This window comes from Phalacrocorax carbo, chromosome Z, assembly GCF_963921805.1.
Source record: "Phalacrocorax carbo chromosome Z, bPhaCar2.1, whole genome shotgun sequence".
Classification (NCBI taxonomy): domain Eukaryota; kingdom Metazoa; phylum Chordata; class Aves; order Suliformes; family Phalacrocoracidae; genus Phalacrocorax; species Phalacrocorax carbo.
The window spans coordinates 77,796,847-77,814,875 of record NC_087548.1 but is presented as its reverse complement, the minus strand read 5'-3'; the positions used below and the strand labels follow the sequence as shown (position 1 = coordinate 77,814,875).

Here is an 18,029-nt window from a genome sequence, read left to right as displayed (position 1 = left end):
CCAGATGGCTCTTGAAGGTGTCCAACATGGCCGAGTCAACCACTTCCCTGGGGAGATTATTCCAGTGGTGACTGTCCTCACTGTGAAGAATTTCCTTCTCGTGTCCAATCAGAATCTCCCCAAGAGCAATTTGTGTCCATTCCCCCATTGTCCTCTCCATGGGACTCCTTGTAAATACATTGCCTTTTGCCTGAAGAAGTATTCTATTGAAATGGGAAGTCCTTAAACACCTTCTGAAATTATATTTAAACTCCACCTGCTTGTACCTTCCTGTAAAGGGAGTAAAGGTGTGGGAGGGGAGAGACTTTCCTCACCTGAAGAAGAATGAGTTGTGCAGCTGATTCAGTTTAATCTGTTACATGTCTTATTTAGTTCTTTATGCTGTATGCTTCACAGTGGATCAGCATTTCTAGTTGTGCATGAAGTAGGCTTCATTCTCTGTTCCAAGTTAAAATCAGCATTATTCCCAATGATGCCCACGGCAGCTGCAATGCAGCATGAGCGAACAAAGAATGAAATGCAGTAATTCAAACCATTCTTTCCCAGTAAAGGGACTCAGAATTTTCTCTGATTTTTGCCCTTCTTATTAATGGCTTGTCCCTTCTGCTCCCATGTTTCCCTAAAAGACTCAGTAATGCAGAAGGAATGGATTTAATTTTTCACCATTGCAGGGTAAAAAAATAAGGAGATACCAGTCAGGAGTCTTGAAAATCAGGAAAAAAGACTTGTTTAATTAGCATATAGGCACACCACCCTGCCTGATATGCCTTACTAACAATACAAAGCAATAAACTCAGTCAAAAGGTAAGTTACAATACATGCAAAAACACCTGGATTGTGCACTAAGTAACATGTTAGATATAGGTACATCTGTCAAATAAACATACATCTATTCTCCTAAAGAACAAAACTTCAGAGACTATTTAAAAAGTAAATGTACAACAAAACAACCATAGTTGAGCAGCGTATTGGACACAAAGCATCCTACACAGAGACATTTGACCTTTGGAGGCAAAAACTGTAACAGGCAAATAGCTGAGAGCCAGATCCCCAAATACTTACTTATGAAAAGCTCTCAGTGAAGCCTAAGGTATTACCAGAATGAGGTCTGAAGGATTTTGCCCTTAATGAATAACAATTATGAGTAAAAATGTCTCTATTGGTGAGAATTTTAAATCATATATCTAAGTTTAATGTTCGTGATACGAGTGAAAGGAAGAGACTGAATATTGATACAAACAAAACAATGTTTCTGTAAAAAGAATAAATAATGGTTATGAAAGAAAATTTGGGATAATGAACATGCCCTGAAATCAAAGTCAACATGGTTAAAATTAATAAATACTTTAAATAGTTAAGTTCCTTTCTATCCTACACAAATATAGTCAGTATTAAGACCTAGGAAAGTAGAAAGAGGATGGAGACCTCTTCCTTACTTTTAAAAAAGGGTGATCAGTCCCAGTATCATCTCTCACTATTAAGCTATGTGCTTCTGTGTTACAGGACTAGCAGAAAGAAAGGGACAGAATACACACTTACTGCCACTGTAAATTCAACGGATCTATTTTTTCTTCCACATGATGACTAATCACGGGCTTAGTCCACTAACAATACTGGTGAATTTAGTGGGGAGAGGAGAGAGACGGCGGGGAGTGAAGGCTGGGGTGAAGGCAACTCTAACCCCATATCGGTGTGTGACAAGTGCTCTCTGTCACATGGAAGGGGACGTGTCTGTGCTGCTGCCCAGGTTCCCAGATAACTACGGGCTGAATCCGGGCTGCTACTTATGCAATAAAAAATACTGCAAAACTCCCGTTGGACTTTGCTGGCAAATGCACCCACTGCTGAACCAGTGGGTGAAGTATGCTATCCCCATTGCAGCTAGCCAGCCCGTACACCCTGAGGCGTTTTTGTCTGGAGAGTGCCGAAGGGAGCAGCCCCTCCAACGTGACAACTGCTGTTGCATTTGACTGGCACAGCAGGGCTGAGAAGCTAAGAAAGGCAAGTAATAGGCGCTTCAGCCCTTCTCTTTCTTACAAATCCTGAATCAGCTGGGCTTTTTCAGCTCCAGTTGCAGGAAAGCAAGTCTGCTCTGCTCCCATGGTGTAAAAGCTATAATGGACAAGAGCCTAAATGACAGCAAGACCCAAATGACAAAGTCCTCACTTGGAGACATCCTCCCTAAAACACCAGAGGCAAACAGTGGGTGTTTCATGACTGGGTTTTCTACCTCTATATGTTATATGGCTGTGGTGGAGTGGCACAGAGAAGCTGGTAGCAAGGAGCTCCACAATCCCTGTGTGTTGTACAGGGAGATCACTGCACTACCTGGTTATACAGATGTACTAGGCAAAGCCTCACATAAAGCAGGTTGCTGCTGCCTACTAACTATTGCCATAGCTCAAACACTGCAGCAGTACTGTAGCAGAGGCACTCAGGCCACTTACACGATAAGTACACAACCCAACTGTGGGGCAGACACATCGCTCTACACTCGCTGTGTAGGATTTCTGCAGAACAGCTGTTTCCAGCTCTGGATAGGACTGCAATACTGGCTAGGGTCATGGATAATAAGAAGCATGCCCACTTCTTTGAGCAGTCACCTCCTGTGTTTTAATGAATGCGTTTTATCCCCAGCCAAAAAGATAAATATTAGTCATCAGCAAATCAAACACTACTGTGACCATAACCTTTTTGTTGTGGTTTCTTTGTTGTTGTTGTTGTTGTTGTTGCTCTGAACACAAATCAAGTACCTCGTTACGCTAGTGATTCTAACCTAAATTGTGCCACTGACCCAAGGAGTAACTTTTGGCATATAATAGTACATGCTTTTCCAGAGGGGCCGAACTACCACATTGTGTATTGATTTTAAGCTGTGGATGCTCAGCACCTTTGAAAAAATCCATGTCTAATCCTTTGTCTTCCTCTCTGTTCATTTGTAATACTGTAGCACAAGCACAGCACCACCCCTGTGTATTGCAAGCGTTAAAATGCATTGAATGTTTTGAAACTCTGAAGAACCGATATACACACATAAAGTACAAAACAATGAACTGTGGAAAGAGCAAGATGAAGAATTGTACCCTGTAACCCTAAGAACATCAAGGAAGTTTGGTAAAATGGGGGTACAGGTAGATAAAGCAGCAGTTAATAGCATACAACAGAGATGCCAATTGACATTGACAGTTGTTACACATTGTCTTTGTTAACAGAGAAACAATAAAACCAAGTTAAGAAATCACTTTTTGGACCACTTTTCCCCTGTTTCTTCATTACTTCGAAGTGTTTTATGAAGCTACCATATGGGTACTGCTTTTGTACAGAAAATACACACTAAGTTGGTTTTGTGGTCCAAATAAACCATGCTTTTTTTTTTTCATATCATGCATTTGGAGGCAATCAGCTTCTTGTCAGTCATTAGTGAAAAGAACAAGCACATTTTTGACAATAAGAAGCTTCTATAAGTAACATTTTCCATGTTCATTTCTACAGCAATCATTAACCAGACCTATTTAAAATGTTTCTGGTATTTCCTTTTCTGTTGCTGTCTGCTTTTCTAATCGAGGAATTTTCCAGTATTTGTGACGTCTCCTCATGCAGTTATTTACAAAGAGATGGTCCTTGTGCTGAAGAACCTTCATGAAATTTACAGTTGCTAAAGTACATTTATTAATGCTAGCAGTTACACTCACACAGAATGAATGGAATTTATTGTGCAGCTCTGGGCTGGGCCAGCAATATAATTAAAGTGCAAATAAAGACAAAAACCACAAGCCAGGCAGATCCGTTTTTCATTGCCAGCATTAAGAAGCATCATGACTGTGGTAAGAAATGTTGGATCAAATAGGCCTAGGTCACATCTATTTAAAAAATCTATCTCCCTGAGAGGATTTAAGGGAGGTATACAGTGATATAGCCCTATTTCTTCAACTGGCTGAATATCATTGGAAAAGTAAGGACACTTTTCCAGCCAATTTTTTTCAGCAGTGCTAATACCTGCATTTTATACTATGATGCACGTTACAGCATGCATTTGAGCTCACTTTCTATGCAGCTACAACAGGCCACTCTTGATCAGGAAAATGTAGCAAGTACCAACTAGCTGTAGAAATTACATCTATCTACCTGGTATGTCACAAAAGCACAGGCTTTGAAAACATTTACAAATAGCACATTTTCTTAAACATATGCCCATATGTAAATGATAATTAGTAGCTCAGATACAAATATATAGTTTGTGTTTGCTGGCATTCAAAGTTTGCCACTGATGTGAACAATTTTAGAGCTAAGTCAGTGCCGAATGGCTGAACAAAAAACCAGACATTTTTCAAACCACTGCTTCCACATAAAACGAAACTGTCACTCCAAGTCCTAGTGTTCATTGCTGATCATTACCCACTGCCAGACCAGAGATGTATTTCTCTCCACAGTGTGACCAGAAAGTGCTCTGTAGCCTGACTTCTCAGAGAAGCTGCAGGAGGTGCAGAAAAATAAAGTGCCTTTTCCAGGGCTGTGTGCAACAGGACTAACCATCCCATTCACTGTACGTCTGGATTTCTCGAGTCTCAGGTATAGCTCCTAACCTTGTATTTCCCAGCTGAAGATTGAAAGGTGGCAACTATTTACAGCTGTTCAACTAGTTCATTTGCTTTCCATGCTGTAAATAGTCTCATTGTATATTAATGAAAAATATTTACAATTCATTTATAGGTAAAATCAGTCACCTTAGAAAAGGCTGATATTCAAAGAAGGTAACATTTTATAAAGGGTAGCATTAAATATATAGCAAGTATTTTGAACAACTGTAGATCTGAAGATACTAGATGCTACCGTAATGTCACTCCAAGATAGCAGATGACTGTTAAGATCCTGGTTTTTTAATGAAATTAACACAGTATGAGGACACCACTACCAGTACTGCCTCAGTGAACGCATAGTTAGCGATCAACCCAGACCGCAGCATCTCAGCCATCCAATTTGGTCATTTATCATAATATACCTGAGTATATTAACACCATTTAAATCTGTGCCCTTAGTTTGTCACATAAGATGGCTACAATGAGTACCTGTTCACAGGAAAGTCTCCTATTTTCCATTGAACGCATAGTCCCTACTGCAAAACATTATCTTTGCAAAGCATCAATCACTTAATCCAGGTAGGAAGCATCTTCGTCTTCCACCTCCAATGCTCATTTTTGTTGCCTGAGAGGGAAATGCTGTGAGGCTCTGTATCTCTTATTGGAAAAGAGAGCTTGCATTCTTCTCAATATTTCCCTGCTGTCTTTAGGACTTGGCATGCATTGTTTTGTTTGTTGTACTAAAGCTTTCTGTAGGCTCTGAGGCAAAGCTGGCTCTTCAGGCAGGGAGTCTGGGTTCAATCTTTAGGGAAAGCTCATACAACGTATCTTCGTCTATGATGAGCGTCTTGTCAAGTAAATAGTGAGTGACCTGGAATGGAGAAAACACAGGTGAACTGTATGTTACTTCCACAAAAGTAACTTCCACTGCTTTCCTTTTCCCCTTCAGCCTATTTCAAATCCTGAGCCTTACCTTCTGCTGATGCTCAATGCGGTAGGAGGTCTGCTGGAACTGGCGTATTTCCCTGATAATATGTGAAATCTTTCAAAAGAATACATGTATATGAGTAAGTACAACTGCATTTTGACTTCAGCTAAGCCACATAAAGCAAGAACTTTGCACCAAATTATGCAATTTATCCTGGCAGGAGGGAAGGGAAGGGCAGAGATCATCTCCTAATGGCTTCCAAAGATGTCACTTTCCTAAATTAACCATTTGTTGTTCAGCCAGCCTCAAGTGAACCACCTTGTCTCTCCTCTCCCTATACTGATAACCTCTCTTCTCTCTGCTGTGAGTGACTGCTGTAATGTGCAGCCATAAGAAGGGCATTAAGGTGAGATTAGAAGAGAAATTTCCATGCTTCCCTCTGAGGAGTTGTTACAAAACAACATTACACGGTAGTTGGAGAGGAATCAAATTTAAAATGCTTTTTTAGATAGACCCTAGCACACTTGAAAAGAAGATTGTGATTACTGCTTTCTGGTGAATCACTACCTTCCTTTAATTTTGGTTATTTCAAAAGGCTTTTGTGGCTCTTTCACGAGCATCAGACAGCTGCTTTTTCTGTCTGTCACTCCTGAAAGAACAAATTGGAGGCAAATTGACCCTGTAAAAATACTCAATTTACCAGAAGGTGGTGATAGAAGACTGGGTCAAGTAATTGCTTTCAAATAGCTACCTATTTTGCATGGTGCCAATATCCTTGTACATCTTAGAAGTTAAACCTTAGAAGTTAAACTCAAAGGAGTTGTAATTAAATCAATAATTAACTCACATAATTAAACAGCTGTTGGGGAAGTGCATAAGGAACTGAAAATTACCATTCTCATTTTGGAAAAATTGACAAGGCCTTCCTCAGTGAAGTTTGGCGTTCCTTCTTCAATGAATGCCAGGTCTGTCAGGTACATTCCAAGGTAGGGAACAGCAGGTGGGTTACAACTGTGAAAGATGAAATCAGCATATTTTCCTGTAGCTAAATTTACAAACTAACTTTTTTTTTGTAAATCACACAAATGCTTCATTACTTACTGTACTTCTAATCTATGGGTTACATTCGTTTCTACAACAGAGCTTCTCTGCCTTCCCTTGAGTTCTATTTGCTCTGCCCAAGACAAATTGAATATATTCTGTGCAATATCTAATATTAATGGCAAAAAAACTTTAGTAAAAGGTAGAATGGTAACGTGATGGAGTGAGAGGAAGGACAGGTAAACTCTGGATTAGAGAACACCTTCAAGCATATCTCAGTCCTGGCTGACAGACAGTCCCTGAAATAGATCCTACATACAAGCTGAAAATGCATGGTTGGTGTTCTGCAGTCAGGTAAGTGTCCTAGTATGCACGCGTGTGTGCATACTACACACGTGCATGTGCATATGTATACACATATATGTATATATGCATATATATGTGTATATGTGTGTATGTATGTCTGTGTATACCATTCTGTTAAAGTTTGCTTGGGCCTTCTCAACAGTGAACGCGAAGAAGAAAGAGGATGACAGGCAGATAGCAAAGATGATCTGGAAAGCTGTGAATACAGATCCTAGAGAGTAGGGATTTTCTTTTCTTGGAGGGACAACAGAAATGGGATAATGATTGCTCCTTCCCTAATGCAGTAATCGCTGCTTTGATTCTTGCCTCAGCAGAAAGGGTAGCAAACTTGGTTTTCTGAAGCGCTGGCAAAAAAATAAAAATGCGGAGTGATGGCTGTAGTGTTAGCTTAGGCAGACTGCTGACTATGCTTAGCAGTGTGTTTCATTCAGGATATTTCTTATATTACGAGGGTGACTGTTGTACACAAGCAAGCAAATGTTAACTGAAAGGTATATAAAAGTACCTGTTCATATATTGTGAGTAAAAACATTTTAAAAAAAGTTATTAGCTCCCCAACACTATTTTTAAAGTAAAAACTTACTAACGAACCATGTATATTTTGAAACGTTTCAGCAATTATTCTTGCTTCTCTTGAGATCATTTGAAGTAGTCGTACCACTCAGTCCTGGAAAGCCTACTTCTAATTACAGAAAAAATGCAGGTTTTCCATACATACAGCTGGAGTCAATACAAAAACCATAGAACCCCTGTCACAGGATATTTCAATAACAAACTTATGTATGGTCAAACACAATTGGCAAATTAATTAGCGAAAAAATTATTCAAGGACTACTATACAAAAACCCAGGCTGTTTTCCAGGGTGACAGACTACAGGGGGCTGGGAGGGTGTAGGAGAGGAAATACCGCTGTGCATTTGACCTGTTCCTGCATTCCTCTCACCAGTTACTGGCCACTGTCAGAAACAAGTTAAAGGGGTGAATGGATCTTTGATATGACTCAAGCTTATTCTTAAGCCCTAAGCTTCTTATCTGGAAAAAGAACTCTTTGGAATCCTGTTTTTGTATAAGAATTTATTTATAAACCTGACTTCACACTTATTGAAAAAGTTTATCAGCGTAAGTTAAACCCCAACAGGGAACATTCACACAGAATAATAGTTTAATTTGTTTCAGTAATTCACTGGAGACACTATATTTATCTATCAGGGGTACTAAAGCATGGGATATTCAGCAAAACAATAAAGTCAAATAGAATAAAACTAGAATTTAACAGGTCATTAGGTAAAAATATTATCCAAGATTATATTAATTATTAAAGCTTAATCAAAGCCAATTCATCTTTAACATGTACTATCCACTGCTTATAGCAAAACAATTGTATCGTGTAGGGAAGCATACTTTTTGAGCGTTTCTCTAAGATTTTTAAATCTTCCTTCAGATGATACAGTCTTCTGAAGCTTGTCCATGAGAGCTTTTGTCTAGAAAGAAAATGCATTACAAATGTCATTGCTGTTGCACATGAACAACTGGGGTTAGATTTTAGAAAAGGTGTAATTCACTTAGCATCTTCACCCCATTTTCAAAAGTAATAACAGAAATTTAGGAGTTTAGCTTCACTGTAATTCCTAGTGTATTTCTGAAGATGGATATTAGGCAGCATTAAAGATTTTTCTTTGAGTGATACACAGAACTTATATCTCTGCTAATATTATTAGCTTGCTAATTCTGGAAAGAACACAACTTCATTAAATTAATAGTCAGCAATTCAGTTTACTGTGTACACAAGAATATTAAGAGACTTGATCTTACAAGTTGCTGAGAATTCTCAGCTGTGTTTACTGGAATTAGTGGCAGTAAAGCATGTTTATGTCTTGCACCAAGGTGCTTTTGCCTCAAAGTTTCTGACAAAAGCTAAATATGTATTTCAAAATATATTACTGTCTTACACAAATTACTTTCAGTGGCCATCACCAGAGCCTGGTTGCTTTGTAAGCAAAATAAATTTGCTTTTCAGTCTGTTTATGCTGTAGACATGAGACAGTATAGAGAATCATGAGAAATTTGTCATATTTGAAACTGAATTTCCAATTAAGAGAAAGCTGTAGGCAGAAGCAGACCCTTTCTTTATCTTCTAAATAGTAGGCTGATGAAACACTCAGATTACATTTCTAATAAATACTGAAGAACTGTGCAACAACATTAATCTGTTGGGTGTTTTTTTTAATTGGGAAGTTTAAAAATCAAACAAATCCTAAACATAAAACTTTTGGAGGTAAACTCCTTTATAATAGTTTGTACTGAAAGGATTTTTAGCATATTTTTAAATAAAAGAACATAGCACCAGCTATAAAGCATCTTTGAAAAAGTTGACTGGAGAAAGCACGCAGTGCAGTCAGAATGTATTCTAACTGGATTTCATTGCCTGGACTGCTTGAGTGCTTTGCAAAAGCTGCGGAAACATACGGAGGAGGAAATGCAATGATAAAAGCTCACCTTTTCCATGTCAATTAGCCAGATCTCAAAAGGCCAATCTGAAATCTTCCAATTAGCTGGAGTAAACCCTGTATCCAAATACTGCCTAACTTACAAGTGACTGGCTCTGGCCTACTGACCTCCTTGCTCTGTTATTCTATCATACTAAAATATTCACTTTTTTTTTTTTCTTCAAATAGCAGAAAGCTGAGATTTAAATCGTTCAACAAATTTCTCCAAACCATTTAAAACAGAGAACATAAAATCATACAATCATAAAGTTCTCTCAAGCTGGAAGGAACCCATAAGGATCATTAAGCCCTACTCCCTGTAAAAGACTAGATACTCTTCATCCTGTCTAGCCAGGGTTTTTTGTGTCTCATTTTTGTTATTGGCAGCCATTCTCACAGGCTCAGCCATGCTGCTGACTGTCTTACCAGCAAGGTAAGGGTTAAAGGCAGATAGTCACTACATCTAAACTTAGGCACGTAAATGAGAAAGAGGTCTGGTTGTCTATGGTCTCTTCCTGGGCAGCAAAAAACTCAACACCTTGAGAGGGAATGCTGACCTTTCTACTGACCTTCTGCACAGGCAGGGGAATATGTCTCTCATTTTAGGCAGCTGAGCTGACTATAGTTATAGCTAGCTACCATCTAGATGTGTATATCTGAAAGTATCTAAATTTAGTTTTCTTAAATATTTCAGTACTTCAGGCTCAAGTTATAGGCTTAGGCACCTGCTAATTCCATTGAAATCAGTTTATTCCTACAGATATTTAATTAATGATACCCCAAAAATGGTATGCTAAATACAAAATACTTTGACATGAAATCCCAGTACCACTTGGTGTTTCCAGCAAATAGTCAAGAGTATTGCAAAAGTAGAAATATTTATGGAGGGAATCCTATCCAACATATTGTTTTGTGAACTCACTGACCAGTGAAATCTAGAAACCTTACTGCAATCATAGCTTTCTTACCTGTTTGGATACTTTACCCCAGGTTTTCTTAAGTCTGTAGATTGCACTTCTGTTCAAGGCTGATGTGATTTCTAATACACCATTGTAATTGTGCATACATCGACAGATATCAGCTACTGCTACCCACTTTTCAATTGAGTTAGCCCGGGAGCTGACATCAGCATAATTCATGATTTGAGAGGCAACAAGGTTACTCATCTGACCAAACAAAGAGGAAGAAATTTAGAACATTTAAATATAATCCCTTTCAACATACAATTATTTAATGAACAAGGCAGAAAAAAGAATAATGCACAACAATTCACGGATCTTAATAAAACCAGAGAAAGTGTATTGACAACAGTGTTGTAGGGAAGTGGGAGGAATGATGATATGAAAGAAGGGTAAGAGATGCAATGGGGAGTAGCATCTCCAAGCCAACAGTAATAAAACTAATTGGGAAGCATCTCAGTAAAATTCAAGGAAAATGGTGAAGAGCAGAGATATGGTTGGGGATACAAAGGGCATTCATTAAATAGAATCAGTGTTATATTCTTCACTCTGTGGAGAAAATTCAGTTTCTTCTATAAGCAATAAGGCACTGTACTACAGTTTAAAATGTTCTACTCTGTTAAATTGCCATTGAAATACTGGGTACCAATTCTTGAGAACGAGAACCTTCATGTGCTTTGATTTAAAAGGTTAATCACAAAAAGACTGTAACATTCAGTTATTGCTAGTTACATCACATTGTAAAAAAAAGGTATTTTTGTTCCAGAGCTCATAGACAGTGTCAATAGAGTTCCTAGAAAGCAATCTATATTTAAGAGTACTTACATCATTAAAATGTTGGCTAGTTTTCATAATATAGGGTGTTCTCTCATTTTTATCCACTTTCATCCAGCCCTGCCCAAGAAACTCTCTAGACATTAAAGGGAGAGGAAAAAACAAACAAAAATGCCCTTAATATACACAGTACAGAGTCTCTGTCTGTAACCATAGCCTAAGTGGATTTCAAGTATACCTCATTTTGTTAGAAGCTAATAACGCAGCTTTACACTAATTCTAGCTTTCATTATACCATTTTAATGCTGTCTGGAGTGGTAGATGTTATAAAGAAGATTTATTTTTCTTTTAATACCCTCCCCCAATCCCCCATTTTAATTTTCAGCATTGTGACCCTATTTGAAATTGGTCTTGTCAGCTTAAGTGGTTATATCCATGTTAAACTGCTGTATGAATGAAACCGATTTGACACTCACTCCTCAGCATTTCCATACTGTGTTCACCCTTCACTGGCCCAGAGCCTTACACCACAGATTCTTATCAAAGAACTTCTTATCAAAGAACTCACTCTTTCAAAATGTGATCAAACCATAGAGGAGTCAGAGGCGATGACAGATACCGCCAAAGGACATTATCCTATTATGTATGCAAACTTTTTCATCACTAGCATGAATTAATGTAGCGCACAACACTACCAGTCAGTAACTCATCCACTGTACTCACTTCAGTCACTTGTAGGAGGACACTTACTCATAAGGTATGCTTCGGAAAACTACGTGATCTAGAAGAGTTATTTGCTCTGCAAGCTCCATGGCTGACAAAGTCTCAAAGCACTCTGGTTTTGGACAATCTGACTGCAAAAATAAGGAGAACACTTAATGATCTCTTCTTGCCTCAAAGGGTATTAAGGACTTCATATGAACTTTCAACACAGGTTTGTAATTAACTTCTTTGATACAAAGAAATACGAGTTGAGAAAAATTGCTGACAAGGTAAGGCCAAGCATCAGGGTGGAAGCTCATATGGAAACAAGCACATACCAAGTCATGAGTAAGTACATAGGTCAATTAAACTCTCAGTATTCTGCATTACTTTCCACATAACCAGTCTGCATCTAGTTCATTGCCTGCACTCTTCTTCAGATTAATGCAATGCATTTATGAGACGGTGTTGACTACAGTTTGGAGGGTGGGCATTGTCAGTCAAGGCCAGCTATGGTTCTGATGGCAGCTGAGATGGCAGCCGCTTATCATTTCTTATATATTAATCTTTCCCTTTTTTTCATCATGTGATTTAAATCCAAATCCTGCAGCTTTGATCTGTTTGATAGGGGCTCCAAATTCTTAATTTCCCTAAACTGTAATGTACATTCCTGAATAAAGGAACAGTATTTCTGTCCAGAGTTGTAAAGCTGTAGTTGTGCTACATTTTAATGACTTAAATACACAACATTTTATATAAGTATTTATGTTTAAATTTCAAGATGAATTTACCATCTGAATGATGTCCTCTATTTTTAAATGGGTATCATCTTGATCATCCTGAGAAAGAGCCCTGAAAAAATAAGTAGCAAAACATTCCATATAAATGAAATTGTCTATGGTTTTAAGAAAACCTCATCACAGACAGGCAGTCATGGTCATCTAAAATAAAGCCTAAGATTGCAATTCAAGATGTAAAGAAAAAAAAATCTGGCACTTAAAATCGAATGTCTTGTTTTAAGTAAAAGTATACAAAATGTTACAACATCAGAGTTACAGAAGGTAAAATGATGGTCATTGAAGCTTAAAATCTCTGAGCTAAGAAATATCAGCATGCACTGTAGAATGGTCAATGACTGTAACTACTGTACGTATTTGCTGATTCTAGTGATAAGGTTTCTACATCTACCCCACTTTGACTTCAGTGCGAAGAAGTTTGGTGGACACAGGAAATTTCCCCAGAAACGGGCCAGCAATGCAAAACCACAACACAGTAATAATAATATTTAATCAGAAGCTCTCTATCCTGAATAATCCTGGGAAACCTAAAGTTGGAAAATTACATCTCATGCCTTTTATTGGTTTTTTAAACTGCCATGCTAAATGATATTTTGGCAAAATCTTTTAAAAATCAACGTTTGAGAAATGAAGAAAAAGATGGGAAAATAGCCATGCATAAAAGAGTAATTCATTGGGAAGTGTTCTTATTTATTGTGACTACACTGTCCTATTCAGTGTCCCACACAAAGAGCTGAGTGTGAAATAGTCAACAAACTGCTAGCAGGTATTTATTTGTAGCAAGTACATTATTTGCTTTCAGTAATGTAAGTGTTAATCCATGCTTCCAATTCTGCTGTAGAAGAGCTGTGATTATTAGGATTATTTTAGAGTAACAGGTTAAAAAATGAACCCAGCAGAAGTAATAAGTATTCATCAAACCCCATCTACCCTGATGTAGTATCTTGGCATATAATTCTAAGTTCTTACCCCTTCATCTAGAAAACATAGACTCAAAGAAACCTTGAATATACTGGATTTATATAATACATGAAAGAGAAGATTTAGGGAGAAAGAGCAGTATGTTGGTATGTAAATGACTGCCTATAAAAACACTAGCCATATGGCAAGAAGTCACTGGACTGATTCGCATCAGGAGAGATTTAGTTTCAACATTAAGTTCAATTTTCCAGCTGCAAGTATAGGTGAGCGCTGACGCAGGCTTTCTGCAGAAGTTGTAGAGTACTCATCAGCTGAATTTTCAAGGAAAGTTTACATGACCGTTTTCAAAGAAGATCCAGTTCTACCAATCATTCCAGAAAGCAGAGCAACTGGACCAGGTATTTTCTCTTGGTCCCTCCAATTCTTTGTTTTTATACTCTGTAGTGACAGACTTCCCATGTACCAGCTGGGGAAAGGGTTAAAAAAATGGATTATATTGCCTGGGGGATTTAGCTATGAGTGTGAGATATGGAATTTGTACTATGTGGGTGGGGAGGAAGTGTTAACGCTTAGCACACTAAGATCTTCTGTTGTGGGTTGCTGTTGTTTCCTTTTCGCTTGCCAAACTGAGGGACTAGGTTAAAATCAGATGCAGATACACAGATAAAAGATCTACGAGACCTCCTTGCCTTCATTTTCAGCCTATCAAATCCACAGAAAATGCCCATTTCTTCACAGGAGTTGGAAACACTTTATGTTTGAAGGACAAGCTGTGCAAAGCCTTGAGTGGCTACTTCTTCAGGAGAACCCTAAACTGCTTCTCCAGATAACAAAGGTGTGCAGCCTCAGTAACTGTAAATAGACTGGCAAGCTGTCTTTCTCGAGCAGCTTATTTTGTGCTGTATCTCATGACTGACTGCCTGCAGAAAGGTAATGTTCATTGTATGACAACAGCATGTGCTTCTTGGCAATAAAAAGAGAGGACTTGCTCTTCTGCCCCAAGTATTTTCAGTAATCTGGTAAACTCATCATTTGAGTTCCTTACATACAACTTTATATTGGCTGGCAAAGTTCTCATCTTTGATACAGAAATGATTGGTTTTGCTTAATACAAGATGAAATAGGAAACATGAGATTCTTAAAAATACTTAAATTTTTCCCATCTTTGCCTCCTGATATTCTCTAACATGATGTCTCACATTTTATGTAGACTTCCGATCCCTCATTCTAATCAGGTGAATGGCGCTTTTTTTCTAACACTCAACTCTCATGAAAAAATTTCTCCTTTTATCCATAAATGCTCTATGTTTAAATGTGCAGTGGACAATGCATCTCTAGACTGGATAAAACTAGTTTTTGATAGTTTCAGTAGTAACTTCCACTTCAGTCTGCACTGTTTTAAGTTTTGGGATACCTAGTTTCAACAGAAGTCTAGGAAGATACGTTGAGCTGCTCAGTTCTGCTTAGGCAGTTCCCATTGCACTCCCTGGAGAGCCTCCTGGAAGCTGGGTAAGAAGGACAGATCCATGTGAAAAGCGTTATGAGGGAAAGCAAAGGTAAGGAGAGATTCTGCCAGACTGTTTAACAGTATCCCTCTCAGGGAGGACTGAATGGGGCGACACCTCCATTGTTATGGTTACAAATGAAGGTGGTAAATATATAGGAAATAACTTTCTAATTCTTAAGTCAGCAGCTAAGATTAGACCTCTCTCTCACTTCAACTGTTCATGTTTGATCAGTCCAAATATTAAAATAATTTTCGAGTGGAAAATATTAGCATCTGTCTCCTCATTCCTTTACGGTATTAAGTATTTTAAAAGCTGGTGTAAATTATAGAGCCTGAAATGTATTGTCCGGTGAGATCATACAAAGCAGAAAATTGGTCATCCATCAAATTCTGACCTCTGCATATCCCTGGATTTCTTCACATTTATTCTGAGGAAGAAGAAGGAGGAGTTGTTTCTTGAACCACCCTTTTTTTCCTCCAGGTAGGACTATCTATCACAGTTATTCATTGCGGTTCAGTCTGAACTTTAGACCTTCCTGCTTCACCATCAATGAAATTTTACCTAGATTTCGGGTTAGTAAATAAGGTTGATAAACTCAAGCAAAACATATTTCAGTAGGTTTGCATAGCTTTCAGAACGGCTATTAAATAAAAAGAAAATGAAGCTTTTTACTCTGCAAAGAAACTGTGTCAGTCCATTCAACAAAATCTCATCACACAGGAAATACCAGCTGTTCTGTTTGATGACTCAAGAAGGCATGAAGCAGCTCAGTATCTCTTCTCTTATAAGCACTTCCCTTGCCATTCATATTCTATACAGAGTCTTTCCCAGAGCTGACCATATAATCTTTGGAATACAAACCAACCTTCCCTCCTCCTCTCATCTCTGCTAACAAAAGGACTGATTTTCCAAGAAATTTATACGCACATATGCACACATACACTTAAAGGCTGGGTCAGTTTATAAAAGAGACATTTGTACCCAATACCCTTCAAGGAGACAGTCCATGGAATATACCCATGTGTAGGCTCAGTACGCATGAACTTTCTTTCACAAGTGTTCGAACATTGAATTTATGATAAGAAATGCTTTTCTTAACTTCACTATGAATTACTCTACTTTTCAGAGTCAAGAGTAGACTATGAAAACTGAAATGCAGGGAAGCCAAGACCTACAGTGAGGCCTGACTGGCAAACCAGAATTCTGGTAGACTATGTGTTTCAATATGCCAAGGCCTTTTAGATATAAAAGCCTGCAGCAAGCACCTCTTCAAAACAACTAAAAAGCCTATTCCATGACACTCACCTAGCAACTAGGTGAATGACTATTTTCACAAGGAGCATGTCAACTAGCTCACCCCTCCTTCCCATTTTAAACCTGTCCCAGAGAAGTTTTTTGGATAAGTTTCATCAAAACTTCCAGTTATGACAAATCTGTGCTTTCACATAAAAAAATATGCTGTCAAAAATCTTCAAACAAATTGATTTCTAATAACAGTAAAAAAGCTCTTCAGTTCTAGGTAAGTAATTTATATTCCTCCTCTAAGTAGTATTACATGAAAGCCCTCAATATAGAAGAAAACCAAAAAGATAGCATCTTTCCAAGGAGGTGGGTATGTGGTGGTGAGGGACTGAGCAGCATTTCTCCAAACAGGATATTGGTACGTAAACCAAAAGAGAAACGCAATACCTGGGGGCGCCTCTACATGTTTCTACAACAAGAAATGCTCTAGATATGTTTAGGACATCCAGGGTGGGATTCACATCCCCTGCAAGTCACTGCCTGTGTTCTGTAGTTGTCTTGAGAAAGGAAAGTGTCTTCTATGATCTCTGGAGGAAAGTCAGGATGCCTAACTTGCAACAATTTTAGTGGACAGAATCTCCATCATCACAGGCAGTTACCTTGGAAGGAGTGCTTCATTAGCTGTCTACAGTTTGTTTCCTGGTTAGGTGCTTCAGTTAGACACAGTGGGTCCCACCAAAGAATTTTTTCTAAGTCAAAGCAGAGAGGAAATCCCTTTCCCCTCACCCTGTCATTGTAACCTATGGATGGTTTAAGGAACTCAAGAAATAATTTTATTCTGTTACAGGCCTTCTCCTAATGTTCTGAACACTGACTGTAATGTGCCATGTTGGCAAACGTTAGAAAATCTGTACTCTGATGCAGCAAGAAAGAAAACAATTATATGAGAGATACACTGGTGTAGAACATAGTGCCTCTTCACAATGTCTTGGTGCCGTATAGGAGCACTTGCTTTAAGCCTAGCAGTTCTTGGTCAAGCGGAACATAGTCTTGGTTGACCCTACTACAGTAAATCGTAATCTTCAGAGATAAGTAGTAGAGACAACTCTCACAGATTAGAGAAGAACATGTTCCATGTTTGCTTTCACCTACTTCCACAACCAGTCATGGCACCACAGAAGGCATCAGGCAAGAATGTCAGGGAAAGAACCATTTCCATGTCACACCATGTCCTCTTTTTTTTGCACCAGATGCAGTATCTTTGGGTTTAGTGCAAATATAAAAAGAACTTTGTTCTTCTGGCACTGAAACCTGGTTGCCAACTGTGTTCATGTAATGGTATTGACAGAGAGGATGCAGGCATGCGGATATTGTCTCTTCTGCTTCTGTTGGTTTCTCAATCAGTCCCAGAATTGAGCAAGGACCTTTTCAACCTGCCAGAAAAGCTAAACCCTCTGGATAGAAACTACTACCTCAGTTTTATATTTTGAATTATTGAACAGTTAAGTTTTCAAAGAACAGTCTGGAGTTAGTTTCACCTCTGAATTGACAAACCAGCTGAGAAGTTGAGGACCAGAGGCACTCCTGCTTGCTGCCCCAATAACTGAGACAGTTCCTGAGGCAGTCAGAAGTGAGTGTTCACAGTCTCCATGGGACAGCAGGCCACTGCTTAGGATCAGCAACTCGATCAGTTTTTTTAAAGCTTATAAATACTCCTAATATGCAATA

The 18,029-nt window shown here is 38.4% G+C and overlaps 1 protein-coding gene across 2 annotated transcripts in view; it reads right to left on the bottom strand.

Moving 5' to 3' along the window:
- Window positions 1–711: 711 nt before the first annotated feature.
- The window catches only part of RASGRF2 (Ras protein specific guanine nucleotide releasing factor 2), a 134,792-nt gene continuing 117,474 nt past the window's right edge, over window positions 712–18,029 (bottom strand). For both annotated transcript variants that reach the window (XM_064438404.1, XM_064438405.1), the window contains exons 20-27: window positions 12,625–12,685; window positions 11,882–11,985; window positions 11,183–11,267; window positions 10,367–10,564; window positions 8,314–8,393; window positions 6,399–6,516; window positions 5,551–5,619; window positions 712–5,448 (exon numbers count right to left, since the gene is read on the bottom strand). In XM_064438404.1, coding sequence (XP_064294474.1) covers window positions 5,356–5,448; window positions 5,551–5,619; window positions 6,399–6,516; window positions 8,314–8,393; window positions 10,367–10,564; window positions 11,183–11,267; window positions 11,882–11,985; window positions 12,625–12,685 — 808 coding nt within the window. In that variant the 3' untranslated portion in view covers window positions 712–5,355. The remainder of the gene's footprint in view (window positions 5,449–5,550; window positions 5,620–6,398; window positions 6,517–8,313; window positions 8,394–10,366; window positions 10,565–11,182; window positions 11,268–11,881; window positions 11,986–12,624; window positions 12,686–18,029) is intronic.